This window comes from Furipterus horrens, unplaced genomic scaffold, assembly GCF_987537825.1.
Source record: "Furipterus horrens unplaced genomic scaffold, mFurHor1.1.pri manual_scaffold_5, whole genome shotgun sequence".
Taxonomy (NCBI): domain Eukaryota; kingdom Metazoa; phylum Chordata; class Mammalia; order Chiroptera; family Furipteridae; genus Furipterus; species Furipterus horrens.
The window spans coordinates 120,495,408-120,512,184 of record NW_028327175.1 but is presented as its reverse complement, the minus strand read 5'-3'; the positions used below and the strand labels follow the sequence as shown (position 1 = coordinate 120,512,184).

Here is a 16,777-nt window from a genome sequence, read left to right as displayed (position 1 = left end):
CCTAACAGATGAGGAGAGAGACAACCTAACAGACGCAGAATTCAAAATACTGGTGATAAAGATGCTCACAGGCTTGACAGATATGCTCGAGTATGGCAAACACATAAGAGAAGTGAAGGCTATGCTAAGTGAAGTGAAGGAAAATCCACACAAAACCAGTGGTGAAGGGAAGGAAACCGGGGTTCAAATCAATGATTTGGAACATAAGGAAGAAAAAAACAGTCAACCAGGACAGAATGAGGAAGCAAGAATTGAAAAAAATGTGGAAAACTTCCCAAATTTTGCAAAGGAGATGGACATGCAGGTCTGGGAAGCACAGAGGGTCCCAGGCGAGCTGGACCCAGAAGGCACCACACAGGATGCATCATGACTGAGATGCCAAAGGTGAAAGATAAAGAGAGTCCTGGGGACAGCAAGAGAGAGGCAGAGAGTTGCCTACAGGGGAGTGCCTATAGGACTATTAGCTGATTTCTCAGAGGATGCTTTGCAGGCAGGAAGGGACTGGCAAGCAGTATTCAATGTGATGAAAAGCAACCTGCAACCAGAATTACTCTATCCAGCAAAGCTATCATTTGGAATGGAAGGGCAGATGAAGTGCTTCCCAGACAAGGTGAAGCTAAAGGAGTTCATCATCTCCAAGTCATTATTATATGAAATGTCAAAGGGACTTACTTAAGAAAAAGAAGATCAAAACTATGAACACTAGAATGACAACAAATTCACAACTATCAACAACTGTATCTAAAAAATAAAAACAAAATCCAACTAAGCAAACCAGAATAGAAACAGAATCATAAGTATGGGGATCATTTGGAGGGTTATCAGCTGGGAGAAGGATGGGGGAGAAATAGGGAAATGGTGCAGGGATTAAAAAGCGTCATTGGTTGGTACAAAATAGGCAGGGGGAAGTTAAGAACAATATAGGAAAGGGTGAAGTCAACAAACTTATATGCATGACCCATGGACATGAACTAAGGGAGGTGGAATTGCTGGAGGGAAGGGTGGTACTGGGCGGAGGGAAGCAAAGGGGGAAAAAATTGGAACCACTGTAACAATGTAATCAATAAAAGATGCTTAAATAGCAAAAATAAATAAAGAAAGAAAGAAAGAAAGAAAGAGAGAAAGAAAGAAAGAACCACTGGAAAGGATATATTTTCTTGTGTTACCATGAAGCAACTGTGTGCTTAGCAGGAAGCTCTGGCTCTTTCTCATCCCCCCTGAGGCAGGTGGCTCTGGCCTCCTTTTCTCTAAGACCAGGGAAGGAAAGAAGAGATATGGTTGCCCAAGAGTGCCCTGCTGGCCAATGATGGATGAACTGGGCCCCCAAGCCTGCTGCCATCAACTCCTGGGTCTATCAGCCTTTGGGCACTAAGGGTGGCCCAGCGACTCTGTGCCCATCTGGCTTGCAGGTGAACTAGGGCCAGAATTCTCAGCGATCAGTCAGTTTCCCCACTGAGTAGGGCCTGGGGTAGGTTTCCAGTGACACCCATGTGTCTCTGAATCTGCTCACCCAGTGCCTCCTGCTCTGCCCTGCAGCTCCCAAGGATAGAGAGTGGTTGATAGCCACACCCCCACCCTCATAACCCTACCTGTTCTTCCCCACAGTGTCCACTCTGCTCTTGGCTCTAAAAACCAGGTCAGCCACCCACGTACTTCAGTGCACCAGCTCTAAAGTGCAAGCTGCAAACATCAGCGGGTGCTCTGGCCCCAGGGTGTTCAAATTATGCCCTGCGTGGATGCCACTCCCCCTCCCTGCTTGGCTGGTATCAGAGGAGTAGTGGAAAGTTAGGATTTTCACCACTGCCCAGTGGTAATGAGCCCACATTCCTCCCCGTGGTATCAGTGGAGGCAACTGGAAGTGCAGCCATGAGGCACGCCTGCCCCTTCCAGCCAGGGTGGTATCCACAGAGGCTACAGGGGCCAAAACTCCCACCCCTGCCCAGCAGTAATCAAAAACCTTCCTCCTGGGTCAATGAAAAGAGCCTCAGGACCTCTGGGACTCCAATAAAAAATCTAACATTGGAATTCCAAAAGGAGAGGAGAAAGAAGGTACAAAAAAACACTCAAAGGAATAATGGCTGAAAACTTCCCAATTTTTTAAAAAGACTGAAAGTTACAGAGTAAAGTAGAGTGAATCTTCAAACAGTATAAACCCAAAGAAATCCATACCAGACACATCATAGTCAAACTTTTAAAGGCTAAAGTCAAAGAAAAATATTGAAAGCAGCAAGAAAGAAACAATACTTAACTACAAAGAAACCAATTTAAATGACAGCAGATTTTGCATCAGAAACCATGGAGGCTAGAGGAAGTGGCACAGTGTGTTACATGTGCTGAAAGGAAAAAAACTGTCAATTCAGAATTCTATTTCTAGCAAAAATATCCTCCAGGAAAGGCAAGGCAAAATCCAGATGTTCTCAGATGAAGTAACACTTAAAAAAATGTGTTGCCAGCAGACTTTCCCTAAAACAAGGGCTAAAGGAAGTTCTCTAAACAGAAAAAGAAAAAGAAAAAAAAATTTTTTTTAAAGAAGCAAACTTGAAACAGGAGGAAAGAAGAAAGAAAATTTTACTTTTCCCTTAAGTTTTCTAAATCATTCTTGATGACTGAAGCAAAATTATAATGCAGTCTGATACAGTTCTAACTGAACAGAAGAAATATTGAAGGCAATCATGTTACTGATGGGGGAGGACACAGGGATATAAAGGGAAATATCACATGATCACATCAATCAATGCTGAAAAAAAATTTTGACAAAATTCAACATCCATCCATGATTAAGTAAAAACTCTCAAAAAACTAAAAATAGAGGAGACCTTTAAAATTTGATAAAGAGCATCTACCCAAATACCTACAACTAACATCAGACTCAATGGTGAACAATTGTGCTTGCTCCCTACAGTTGGGAACAGCACCGTCCTCCCCAGACTTAGTGCTGGAGGTGTTTGCTAGTGCAATAAGGCATGAGAAGTAAATAAAAGGCATACGGATTAGAAAGGGAGAAGTAAACTATACCTATCTGTAGATAACATGGTTGACTATGCAGAAAAATCCAGGAAACCTACACATAAAAAATTGCCTAGACCTAATAAATGAATTCAATACTGTCTCAGGATACAAGATAACAACATAAAACTGAATTATATTTCTATAAAGTAGCAATGAACACCTGGACAAAAGTAAAAATACAATACCATTTACACTGAAAAAAGCAAAATACTTAGTCGTAAATCTAACCAAACACCTTCAGGATTTGCAGGCTGAAAGCCACAAAATGCCAATGGAAAAAAATCAAAGAAGATCTACATACATGGAGAGATATGCCGTGTTTATGGTAAAGATTTCAATGCTCCTCAAGTTGGCGTACAGGTTTAATGCAATTCCTATTAAAATGCCAGGGTAATTTCTTGTAGATAATAGACAAGATTATTATAAAACTTATTAGGAATGGCAAAGGAACTAAAATAACTAAAAACAATTTTGAAAAAAAGGAATAAAGTGGGAGAAATCAGTGTACTCAATTTCATGACTTATTGTGTAACTATAGTAATCAGACTCTGTGACATTGGTGGAGGCATAGCCACCCAAATCAATGGGGAAGAATAAAGAACCCAGAAATAAACCCATACAAATATGCCCAACTTTTATTTATTTATTAATTTTTATCCTCACTCAAGGACATTTTTTCATTGCTTTTAGAGAGAGAAGGGGACAGAGAGAGAGAGAGAGAGAGAGAGAGATTGTTGTGAAAGAAATATTGATTGGTTGCCTCTAGTATCTGCCCTGATTGGTGATCAAACCCACAACTTAGGTATATGCCCTGACTGGGAATTGAACCCACATCCTTTTAGTTACAGAACGACGCTCCAACCAACCAAACCACACTGGCCAAGGCTAAACTGGTTTTTGACAAAGAGGTAAATCCATTCAGTGGAGGCAGGAATAGCCTTTTCAACAAATGGTGCTGCAGCTATTAGACATTAATAGGCAAAAAACAAAAACAAAATCAATCTTGATCTGAATTTCATACCCTACATAAAATTTAACTCAAGATGAATTATGGACCTAAATATAAAATATAAACCTGTAAACAATATCTAAAACTAGGATAAAAATCTCTGGGATCTAGGCCTAGAAAAAGAGTTCTTGGACTTAACATCAAAAGCATCCAAAAAATTGATAAATTAGATCTCATCAAAATTAAACACTTTTGCTCTGTGAAAGATCTTGTTAAGAGGTTGAAGAGACAAGCTACAGACTGAAAGAAAATATTTGTTTACCACATATCTGACAAAGGACTACTATCTAGGATGAATAAACACTTAAAACTCAACAATAACAACAACAGCAGCCAGGTGGTCAAAGTCATGATCAGACATTTTGTCAGAGACAATGCAGTACACAGACAGTAAATAAGCCAATGAAAACATGTTCGACACCATTAGCCGTTAAGGACACAACGGTGTCACTGCATGTCTCTCAGAATAGCTAAAATGAAACAATAGTGATGACACCAAATGCTGGTGAGGATGTGGAGAAACGCATACATTGCTGGTAGGATCCCTACTCAGCAGCATAAAGGAATGTCTGTTAATACACACAACTTGGATAACTCTGAAGAGAATTATTTTGAGTGGAAAGCCAATCCCAAACATACATACTCTGTGATTCCATTTCTATAACGTTTTTGAAATGACAAAATTATAGAAGTGGTTGCCAAGGGTTGGGTGTGGCATAAAAACAGCAGCCAGAGGGGTCACTGTGGAAATGGATGCACATGGCCTGTGCCTTGACTGTACCAGTGTCGGTACCCTGGCTGTTTATTGTATTTGCAAGATGTTTCCATTGGGGGAAACTGGGTAGAGGGCACACGGTATTATTTCTTACAACTACATCTGCATCCATAACTATCTTGAAATAAAACATTTAATTTAAAAACAAAGAATAATAAACAAGAGAATCCCAAGGTGTAATGAGGGCCATGATGGGATGCGATGGGAAGCGATGCTTCTCCTCTGGGTGGGTCATCAGAGTTGGGAGTTGAACCTGGTCATAGATAAGATCCCTGCTTGTAGAGATGAGAACTTGGTTGGCAATGACAGAAACACAATTCAAACTGGCTGAAGGGGGGAAAAAACCCCAAAACAGGAAGTCAGGTCTCACAACTGAGAAGCTCAGGGATAATGGCTTCAGCTCAGGGATCTAGCTCCTTTCTTCTGAGTCAGCTCCATTCTCAGCTGGCATGCTGGCAACACAGTCTCCAGAGGCTCCTGGCTCCCACTCTGGATGAAAGATGAGCCCTATTTTCTCATCATTTCAGCAAAAGTCCTGGGGTTGAGTCTCATTAGCCTAACGTTGGTGTTGCGTGCCTGTCCTGAACCAATTACTGTGGCCAAAGAGAAGCGACACCCTTGTTGGCCAGGCCTAGGCCACGTGCTCATTCCTAAAGGCTGGGGGTGAGTCCAGCCCCACACAAACCACAGGGCCCAGAGGAGCTGAGGAGGGGACCCTTAACAGAGTGGAGGCGGCTCTGGCAAAACTAACATATGCATACTCATAGAATCCCAGAAAAAAGTCTGCTTCTTCATTCTCTGTCCTCGGGTTCTCAATTTCCGCCACTCGGGCCCAAACAACATCCCAGATTGAACTAGAATCTTGAACTTTATTGCTCAGAAGAGGGATTATCTGATTAAACCAGCTTTGGTCAGACATTCAGCCCTTCTCCAATCATCCATGAGCAGAGGGTGGAGTCAGCTATTGGACCCTTTGGTGGACAGGGCAGTTCTTAGAGGGGTCAGGCTGACACCCCACGGCTGTCTATTATAGATAGTCAGAGCTTCTGGAAGATCTAAATTAGCTCCTTATCATGAAAGAGCAGGGAACTCCTTTCATGGGCTGGGCAGTAAGGGCTAGATGGTGGCTGGGACCCCTGGGAGAAAGGCTGGGTCCTCAGACCTTGCCATGCTTTCCTCTGGGTGCTCTGAGGCTGACACGGCGGGGCACAGTGTGGAAGGTGGGCCGCACTCGCCTGAGGAGAGCGGGGCGGGGATGTGGAGAGACCCTAAGGGGAGGCTGGGGACTCAGAGGCAGGGCAGGGTGGGCAACGACAAAACTGAGCCCTTGATTTGGAGGAAACCTGTCATCAAGGCAGAAGCTAGGGAACAGGGACCCAGGAAGCAGACCAGGTGTAAGGGGAGCGTGGTGGGCACAGCACCCCTGGTTATAAACGCTGCTGCTCAGTCTTGCTCAGAAGAATCAGGTGGGAGGCCCTTTCTAGAGCAGGCGCTGGCCAGCTGAGGTTCCTGGCCCCACTCCATCCTTCCCTGCTTTCCTGGTGTGGGTAGGACAGGTTCCCCAACCCTGGCTGGCTCAGCATGAACATTAGGCAAGCGCAGCCAAGAGTCCCCAGCAGGGCCAGAGGAAGTGCAGAGCCACGAAGGTCATTATCATTGAGTCTCTCAGAGGGAGAGCTTGGAAACGGAGTAAGGTAAAAGTGGGCAGTAAAAAGGTTGCTCTCTGTGGTGATAGTAATGATAGCAAAACTTTCTGGAATGGAGCTATCATTATGCATATTAAAATGGATGTGAGGAATGAGGAAGAGATTAGGCATCTTGCCCAAGGTCACACATGAACAAAGGTCATTTAACTCTCACAGAAAACCAGCATTTAGGGTTCTGGTCCCCACCTATTCTCATCATTAACTTCCACTAATCTCCTCACATCCCCTGACTCCAGCATCCCAAATCCCCCCTAGGTTGTGAAATGTTCCCCACGCCTCATGCCTCTGTGCCTTTGTGCATGCTCTTCCCTCTTCCTGGAATGCCCTTTCCTCTGGCAAACCCTTCCTGGTGCTCCCAGACCCAGCACAAACACAGTTGTATGGCGGGAACCTTCCCTGTTGTCAGCCCCCTTGGATGGAATGACTTTCTCTTTTTCTGCCTCCTAATAATAAACTCTGTCATATCTGCATCACAATGTACAGATAATGCTGTCTCCCACACTGGACCGTGAATAGGGCAGGGACCCTTGTTCTTCTGTGTGGTGGCACCTGCTTAGGTCTGGCCCAGAAGGTGCAGGGTGCATGGATGTGTGGTGGGTGGGGTTTCCTGTCCCCTGCGCCCCCTCACTGGCACCTCTCTCCTCACCTCTCGGCAGCCTGGCGTGGGGCTCCTTTACCTGCTGCATGGCAGCCTCTGTCACCACGCTCAACTCCTACACCAAGACGGTCATTGAGTTCCGGCACAAGCGCAAGGTCTTTGAGCAGGGCTACCGGGAGGAGCCGACCTTCATAGACCCTGAGGCCATCAAGTACTTCCGAGAGAGGTCAGTGCACATGGGGTCACCTCTGGCCACCAACAGAAGTGTGCCGGGGTGGATGTGGGTTGGAAGGGGCAGGTTGGGTGAGAAAGAGTTTGGACTCCACTATGTTGGACTATCTGGGGCATTTAAATTTTTTATGGTGCACGTGACTGCCTTGAGCTTAGGTAATCAGAGCCTGAGAAATTAGGAAGGGAATCAAGGTGGAGTGTTTGCCATTTAGCCCCAGGCTTCTTAGAACCAAGACAGGGATGTACAAAGGCTGAACCGAGGTTTCCATCTTAAACTCTGTCACAGCTCTGAGTGACAAGAAGACCCAGCGGTGGGGCTGGTGATGGCTGCTGGAGGAGTGCCCTTCAAGGTCAGGGACCAAGTCTGATCTCCTGAGTCTTCAGTGTCCAGCTGGGAATAGAGCAGGTGACAGTAAACGGTGGATGGATGGTTGAATAGTTGGGTGTACGGAAGGACAGATGCACACATGGATGATGGATATATAGATGCATGGATGGATGGGTGATGGATGGGTGGAAGAACTGACAGGCAGCTGGTTAGCATATTTCCTGGGCCCACCTCCTAAATGCACTACCTTACCCAAATTCTTATCACAGAGTTAGCTTCTGGGGAGTGATTGGACATGCTCTAATGTCTTTCAGTGGCAGGGAAGCTAAAGGTTCTCAGGGCTGAGTCTGAGGAGGAAAAGGAGGCTGTGAGGCTGAGCAATATTGCGGAATTGGACTCTCTGTGGGGCACGTGGAAGGGTTTTAATCCCAGGACTCACATGGTGGGGAACACACAGGGACCTCTCTCTGATGCCATTGTCTCTCCTCTGCCACATGGGCCTCCTTTCTGTTTCTTGACCACTGCAAGCTCAACCCCACCTCAGGGCCTTTGCACCTGCTGTACCCCTGCCTGAAATACTCACCTGATGGCTCACTCAGGTTTCTGCTCAGTGAGGTCTTCCTTAATCAGTTGGTCTAATTTTGCACACCCCCAAACACCCTGTCCTAGCCACTCTTTAACCCATTGCTATTTTTTTCATAGCACCTATACAATCTAAAGTTATTCTATTTGTTTATCTGTTTGATAGCTTGTAGACTGTAGGCTCCATGATAGAAGGGCTTTGCTGTATTGTCACTGTATTCTGAGCACCTAGAACTGGGCTAGGCACCTAATAGGTGCTCATTAAATTTTCTGTGTGCGTGATTGACTGAATTCTTCTCTTTGGAGACTTCAGCCCTGGACTACTTCATGTCCTTTCAGCTCAATCCCCACTATTGTCGGGCAGATTTAGCATCCCAACACCCCCACGCCCAAGTCCCAGGTCAGGTGTTCAGACCTGTCCAGTTGGCTGTGGCCAGGGAGGTCAGGCTAACCTGGCATACCGGCCCACCCTGCCCACAGCTGTGGCCACAGCATGTTCACTAGGAAGGAGGCAATGACCGGCATAGCATGGGACCCATGATAGGTGCCCAGGAAATGTTTAGAGAAGCCATATAAACAGTCTAATGTCTAAAACGTCCCATTAACACTGCATCAGTTGTCACCTTGGCTATGGGAAAGCCTGGGACATCATGGGCAACGTTGTTTCACTGAGGCAAAAAAGAGGATCGCTTCATACCAAGAAGCTGCAATTTGCTGGTGCCCCAGTTTGAATGGTCCCAGTGATGCGGGAGAGAATGCTTCCCAGCAGATGTGCAGAATATCACTGTCCACATTCATAACCTGAACATTACACACAGGTCCATCAAATTATTTCCCTTCTCTGAGGAAAGCATTTCAGCTTACCTGGGCTGTTCAAATTTTTTCTTTTCCTTTTCCTTTTTTTGGGGGGGTGGGTGGAGGAGGGTCATCTTTACAAAGAGATCAGAGCACACAGCAGATCTCTGCACAGGCTTGCAGGTGGCCCAGAAGCAGAGCTGGAATCCTGCAGTGGCCAGCATCCCTCAACTGCAGCCAGGGACACAGGGAAGAGACCCATGGTCCCACCTGCCCATGTTTCCTACCCCGTGGGGGACTGGAGTACGGTAGAAAGAGCAGGGGGTTTAGAGACCCCCAGCCTCAGTGAGTTTTCCAGTTCTGTCGCTTTGCTGATGTGTGACTTGGGGCAAAGCACAAAGCCCCTCTGGGCCAGTTTCCTCTGACCCACAATGGGAGAGCCAGAGCTCTGGGCATCCTGGGAAGGCTCACCTTTGATAAGGCAGGTAATGTGCTGGGCAGCTCTGGGCACATGGAGAGAGTCCTGTGTGTGTGACTTCCAGTCCCTTCTGCCACTGATGCAAAATATAAAGCTCGGGAACAGTTAGCTCAGGATGGGGTGGAGGTGGCGTTGTAGGTATTAGGACTTGAATAGCCGTATTAACGACAGCTGATACTTGTGCGGTGCTTGCCCTGTGCCAGGCACTCCTCGAAATGCTTTAGATGTTAATTCCACAGCACCTCCGTGAGGCAGTAGGTCTTAATGTATCCGATTTTGTAGTTGCAAAATCAAGGCACAGAAAGGTGAAGTGACTTGCGCCAAGGCCACACAGCTGGCAAGTCCATAATGTGTGACTGCTCAGGACTGATCAGTAGTCTCTGCCCCGCACTCACGGGAGTCCACTGAGGCTCACAGCATGAGGGCAGGTGAGTTGCAAGGCAGGCCCTGAATGCAGAGTGGGGTGTGGGAGGATGGGGGCCCTGGGAGAAGGTGCAGGGTCCCCAGCCGCCGCCGTCATTCCTGTCAGCTGGTGAGGCATGGGTGGAACCCACCGCAACCAGGCCTCTCCTGCTGTCCTGCCCGACCGCTGCCCCACCCCACCTGGGTCCTGCTGGGTTCTCCTGTGTAGGACCGAGCCTATGGCAGGTCTGAGGAGCAGGTGGGCAGATTCTGGAAGGTTTTCAGGGGCTTTGGGTGGGGGGTGGCAAATGGAAGAAGGGGGCATGTGTGCACGTGTGTGGGGCTAGTGTGCACACAGGTTGGGTTTGGGGTGGAGGGATCCTCCACCTCCTGATTGAGCAGCCTCACTTGCTAGACGAAACTTCTGGAATTAAGCCCTGTGGGTTGTCCCCAAGGAGGACATCCTCATGGGGACTCCCAAGGGGGTAGGGTGGGAGGAGAGGATTGGAAGATGGTGATTGAAAGGTAAATATTTGCAGATTGGGGCTTTCCTGAAGGTTAAAACTCAGTTCTGGTTTAACAATGTGTGGAAGAAAATGAGACCTGTTGGGCTGGACTCCAGGGGAATTCAGCCATACTGAACACACACCCTGTCTCCCAGGGAGTGCCGCAGGGATTGGGGGTGGGGAGCAAAGGCCAGGACAGAGGGCAGCCCCTGCTCTCTGAGGTCACTGCCGTCACTTCCCATGCTCTGCAGCTTGTACCTCTCTGAACTTACTTGTTAATTCATTTACTTTCTTGCTTGCCTCTCCCTCCTCCCACGTACAACCTTGAGAGCTTGTCCTTCTTGGTTTCCACTCGTTCACTGGTACCTGGAACCCTAGGGCTCCATTACTTATTCCTAATAATGATATTACTAATTATACCACAAAGTTGTACAGTGCCTTCTGTGGCTGCACGGGTCGGGCGCCGTGCCTGCCCGCACCCACTCCTGTGGGAGACACGAGGACACAGACCAGGGCTGGCACTAAGTGCAGCTTACTGGCTGGGGGTGCCCAGGTGAGTCACTTCACCTCTCTCGACCTCAGATTTCCTGGCTAGAAAGTGGGCTGGCATTTTTTTTCTCAAAGCTTTGTTGTGAGAATTACATGAGGTAATGCAATGAAGTTTCCTGCCCAAAGCCGGTGTCCCCTTCTCCCCCCCAGCCAGAAATGCCCCTCTGTGTGGGGAAGACACCCCTGCCCCCCAGGAAGGTCACAGTGCACATGCACATTGGAGGCCCTTGGAGAATCCTACCTGGAGATGTGCTTTGTTTGCATCCCGTGGTGCTTTTAAAAATCTTAAATTTTGTCTGAGTTTTAAAAATCAGGAGATTTCATGTTTAAAAAATATTAAGGTTTTTGTCTTGTGATGAGAAAGCAGAGGGTCTGGCTACACTGGGCCCCTGTTCCTACAAGGTGCCAATAGCTGAGAGGGGAGCACCTACCCCGCTCACAGACCTGCGGGTTTCGGGGGGCTGGCTCTGGGGCTGGTGAGTGCAGCAAAGGGTCCTGTGTTCGTGATGAGTCTGCTGGCCCACCTCAGGGGGGCAGAGCATAGAAAAGCCTTGTAGATGAGACCCTGAGCCCAGTTTTTGAAGACACGCACAGCGCTCGCCAGGCAGACGGGCGGTGTGTGCAGGAGGTGTTCTTGGGCACAGGCAACGGTGAGCAAAGGCCGGGAAGGGGAGCGCACTGGCGCGCTGAGGAAAATGGAAGAGGCTTGGTGTGACTGGAGACTAAGGAGCAGTGGGAGGTGTGCCTGAGCCTCTCATCTCTCTCATCCTCCTACAGCATTTGGGGTGGGGGCTGGCAGCAGCTGGGATGTAGGGGTAGAGAAGGTACCCGCTCCATCCCCCTTCCTGGGTGCCAGCCCCCACCTGCTGAGGCTGGTGCAGAAAGGGGAGCAAAGACCCCAGGCCTCACCAGCTCCTCTCTCCTGTCTGTTGTAAGGACATTTTCAGACAGGGGAGGGGCCAGTCTCCTCTTCCTCACCCACCACTCACAGCTCAACCCTGTGTGGCCCGCCACCCCCACTTCCCCAGAGCTCCCAGCAGCCCACTGCCCACACTCACCCTCCTCCCTGCACCTCTCCCACCAGCTGCTCCCCCTCTGCTCCGCCACAGGGCAAATATCCCAGGGTCACTTCTGGGCTCTTCTCTCTCCTCTATTGACATTAGCCTCGATGGCCACACCTGGGCCAGGACTCCCGCTTTCTTAGTCTCATCCAGATGCCCAACTCCAAATCCAGCTGCCTCTCTAGCATTTCCTCTTTGTATTCTCAAGGGCAACAAGAATCAGCATGGCCAGGACCCACCCATGGCAGCGTCCCCAAACCCAGTTCTGTTTCTGCGTCTCTCTCCATGGTGGTCCTGCTTGCACCAGCCAGCCATCTGCAGGCCCTCACACGCCCATGTGCAGTCCACCCAAAGCCAGCACGCTCCCAGTGAGCCTGGGCCTCGGCTCCCTCCCTCTTGCCTGGAGGTCTGATGTCACTAATCCCACATCTGACTTTGCCCCCGTGCCTGTCCTCCCCCAGCAGCCAGAGTGCTATAGCTTCATCATGCTGATATGATCAGGCACCTGTAGGCCCATCTTCCTGCTTAAAACAACGCAGCGACTTCCCCCAGCTCCAGGACGAAGGTCTAGCTCCTTGACATCATTTTCAAGGCCCTGCCACTGCCTCACCTCGCCATGGACCCTGGATCCTGCTGTATGGAGCGGCTCCCCACTGCCCCACCCCCAACCAAGTTCCCCAGATGGGCCATTCGCCTGGCTCCGTGGTGCTTCCCGCCTGCCAGGCTCTCTGCCTGCAGTGCCTGCTGCCACTCCTCGCCTAGATGCGGGGCCTTCAGGTCACACCTCCATGTGGGTTCCAGCCCCTCGCCCAGGCCCCCTGCCTGTGCTCTCCCAGCCTGTGGGGCCTCCTTCCCCGTACTCACCCAGTCTAGCCCCGCAACTGCCCCTACAGCTCCTCCGGGGCAGGACACATGCCGACGCACCTCCTTTATTCAGGAACACAGGGAGACATGGAGAGAGTGATGGAGCAGAGAGCAAGGCCTCTTGGAAGGTGCTTCTGGGCTATGTCACTGGCTATTCAATCAGGCCAAGGTGACCTTCGCCCCCTGGTGCCTGCCAGGGTTCTGGCTCGCACAGCCCACAGCCTGCTCCTCAGCCACATGACCGTTACCATGCTTAGCTGTGCCCACTCCTGGGACTTGGCTCGCCCATTCCCTCTCCTCTAGCCAAGGCTGGGCTATGGCAGGACCTTTTGAAAGAAACCAAGTCTGGAGGTTTTCAGGTTGTGCTGGGGCCCTTGGGGCCCCCTTGGTGGCTGTTGAGGGTGGGGGTGGGGTTAGGGCGGGGCTTCACTAATGCTAGTGGTTGTTTTTCTAAGAAATAATCTCTTAGCCCATGCAGTTCTGGAAATAATCTCAAGGTGATAATATCTCGACATTTCTTTTTAAAACCTGATGGGAAGAAATGGAGACAAAACTGTCAACTACACGAAGATTAGGGGAGGGTGCTAACACTGGATAGCTTTATCTTTTCTATATCTCCCAGATGTTTTGTAGTCCGATGATATTACTCATAAAATGGGAAAGGGAAAAAAGAAATCCTTTTAAAAATCCATTTATCCTCTCCCCCCAATCTTATAATGGCACGTGTGATGGATGGAATCTTAATTTTCTACCTGTGGTCATTTATTTGCCAACATTCCTTTTAATCCCATCCTTTATTCTATTGTAAATGGATCACTGAGAAATCACCATGTTCTTTGTCCCTTGCAACTGTGTCTGAGTTCTTTCACCCGAGACTCATTCAACAGCAGCTCCCTCATACCCTCCTTGTCACTCTTTATTGAGGTCCATTGAGATCCCCATCTACCCTCCAGAGGGGTGCGGAGCCCAGAAATTGGAGCTGGCACGCGGAGATGCAGGGCCCTCACCCAGCTCCCACAATTACATTCATTAGTTGTGAAAGGAAAGCAAAAAGCACAGTCCTTCAGGTGGAAATTGATCAAAGGGAAGTGGGAAGGATGTGTGGAAGGACAGCCACTCCCTGCTTCCTCCTCAATATCAGCAGCAGAGGGGACACGGGAGAGGGGGGCGTTGGCTGGGAGGGCTCCGGGCAGCCTCATGCCCCACTGTCACTACTGTGAGCTGCTTGGCAATGCCCACTCATAGCCAGGGCGGTGGCGAGCACACTGCAGGCCTGGGTCTGCTGGACAGCAGCCTAGAGCTGAGGGGAGGACGTCCGGGCCTAAACCTAGTGAGGCCCCCACACGGCCAAGCCACGCTCCAGTGCCTGGCTCCTTAGATGTGATCCGGGGCCCAGCAGCATGGGCCTCACCTGGGAACCTGTTAGAAATGCAGAATCTCAGGCCCCACCCCAGACCTGCGCCATCAGCACCTGCATTTAACAAACTGCTCAGATGATCTGTGGGTGCTATTGAGTTTGTGGATCACTGGGCTGGAGAACAGAGCAGGTGCAGTGCTGCTCAGGACTCAGGAGGAGGCCAGGAGACCAGAGCTGCAGAGCATGGTCCCCGGGCCTGGGCCCCGTTTGCAAAGCCACAGCGAAGCAAGGACAGAAACTGAGATATGTGTGTGGACACTTTCACAGCAATAATATTGCTGACACACCCAAGCTGGCCTTTTGTATGTGGTTTGTTTGCTTTTTAATTTCATTTTCTAGTAACTCATTTTTATTGTATTTTATTTAAAAATTGGTCCAAGGTAGATTGAAAATTAAGGAGAAAAACCTAGTCCTTTGTCACATAATTGGAGAAGCAAGGCATGTAGACCATCAGCTCAGACCAGGAAGTGGCTGGAGATGGGGGACACAGTCGCCAGCCTGTGCCGGTGAGGGAGGGGTGGCTTGCAGGAGGACGCAGGGCCGGAGAACGGGCTGGCAGAGACAAAACCCAGTGGGGCCCCTGCCCACTCCCCTGCCTGCAGTGGCCACATCTGGCCCTAGAATGAAGAGCGCAGGTACTGGGGAGGCAGAACGCTGCTTTCTGGGCCACCCGCAAGCCCTCCAATCCTTGGAGCCCCTGCTTCCAGCACTTGCCTGCATCCTTTTCTTCTCTCAAAAAGAGCCAACACCCGGCCTCTGTCAGATTCCAGAGATCGCGGGTCCCAGGGGCAATGATGGGGTGGCGGTGCAGCCATACCCCACACAGCTGCTTGCATATCTGCTGGCCCCGCTTTCTACGAGGACCTCACAGGGCAGGCGTCCTGGGGGCATCTGAGACGAATCTGCGGGACACAGGCAAACATGCCCAAACTCCAGGAGCCGATAAACCCGAGTTCACGTCACAGCCCTGCCACTAACCAGCTGCACATCAGCAGCTTCAGATGGGCCGTGCAGGAGTGGTCACCCATGGAAGCGCACAGACACTGCACACGGAAAGCCCGGTGTTCGCGTTGCTGGCGCACTGCTCACCCTCGCAGGTGCATGGGATCTCAGCTTCTGTCCCACACCTGTAGTGTGGGATGACAGCGGTGATGAGGGTGGTGATGGTGGGGACTCTGGCTGGGATACAGGCTGAGCGGGTGTACACAGACCCACAATAACGAGGATTTAATCAGTTTACCAGCTTATTTGTTGCTCACTTGGAAGTGTGGGAAGGTACCTCGGTTACTGTCACCTTTCCCTGGGGCCCGCTCAGCTCCCTGGGTCCCATGGTGTCATCTCACTCTGAGCTTCTGCTCTGGCTCTCCTGGTCCCCAAAGGGGGTGACTGTCTCTCTGGGGCAGAAGGCTGTGCTGTGACCCCCCTGGTTTTCCTCTGCCCTGAATCCGGGAGCGTTTGATACTTCGACGCCTTTTCTGTTTCTTCCAAAGCATCATTTTTCCTCAAGCAGCAAGTGGGTCAGGTCTAAACGGTGGAATAGAGGAGGAGTGTGCAAAGTTTGGGGGAGTATCGATTAGTATGTTAAAATAACATCCTTCCTCATCAGGAACTATGAGGTGGAGCCACTGGGTGTCCGACCATGAAGGCCCCAGAGGCGAGGATGATGATGATGAGGCTCTGATAACAATGAAGACAGTGCCGAGTGCCAAGCAGGGCCCTGAGAGCTATAAACAGGAGCTAACACATTTCTTAACTCAGTCCTACAGCCACCCTAAGAGATGGGTACATTATTGTGCTCATTAATCAGATGAGAAAATCAAGACTCAAGACGATAGGGACGTGTCCAGACTCAAATAGCTCACAGAGGAGACGCCCACGCCCCAGGGAGGAGGCGGCACAGCGCGTGCACAAGGGGCTGAGGTGCCCAGGGTCCCACCCGCTGCCCCTCCTGAGCGCTGTTCGCCCCAGCACCCCATTAACCCTTCAAGGCACTTAGTTAAACGTGTGGGTAATTTCCCACATTATCATGTTAAAAAACAAACGGCCTGTCTTCAGGAAGCACATAACATTTTCTGTAGGAAATTCCAGTTCAAAGGAAATTGCCGCCTAGTGGCATCTGCAGTTGTTCCGTTTCTTTCTACATAAAGCTCAGCACATTGGGGAACCCCAGCTACCTCCCCAGAGGGTCATTGGCCTTTGCCATAACCATCGTCACATTCGCACTCACTAGGGGGCTGCCAGATCCTGCAGATCTGTTACTTTCACTGGCGAGTCTGGTGGTGAGGGCTGTGTCTGTGCAAGCAACCCGCTCCCTCCAGAACGGCAACCCCATGCAGCAGAGAGACGAGCAGACCCAGCCACAGGTCCTGGCTCCCTCTCTGAGGCGTGAGCACGTCACGTGGGCTTTTGTGCTGCTCCCGGTCCCCTCCTCCATGAAGCCTCTACTGGTCCCAACCGACAGGAGCAG

At 49.9% G+C, this 16,777-nt stretch overlaps 1 protein-coding gene across 2 annotated transcripts in view; it reads left to right on the top strand.

Annotated features, from left to right (window-relative positions):
• The window catches only part of GSG1L (GSG1 like), a 218,094-nt gene that overhangs the window by 181,626 nt on the left and 19,691 nt on the right, over positions 1-16,777 (top strand). Inside the window, exon 5 of one of the 2 annotated variants that reach the window (XM_090277425.1) lies at positions 7,156-7,323. The exons of the other annotated variant lie outside the window; for it this stretch is intronic. Coding sequence (XP_090133551.1) covers positions 7,156-7,323 — 168 coding nt within the window. The remainder of the gene's footprint in view (positions 1-7,155; positions 7,324-16,777) is intronic. 2 annotated transcript variants of the gene reach the window in all.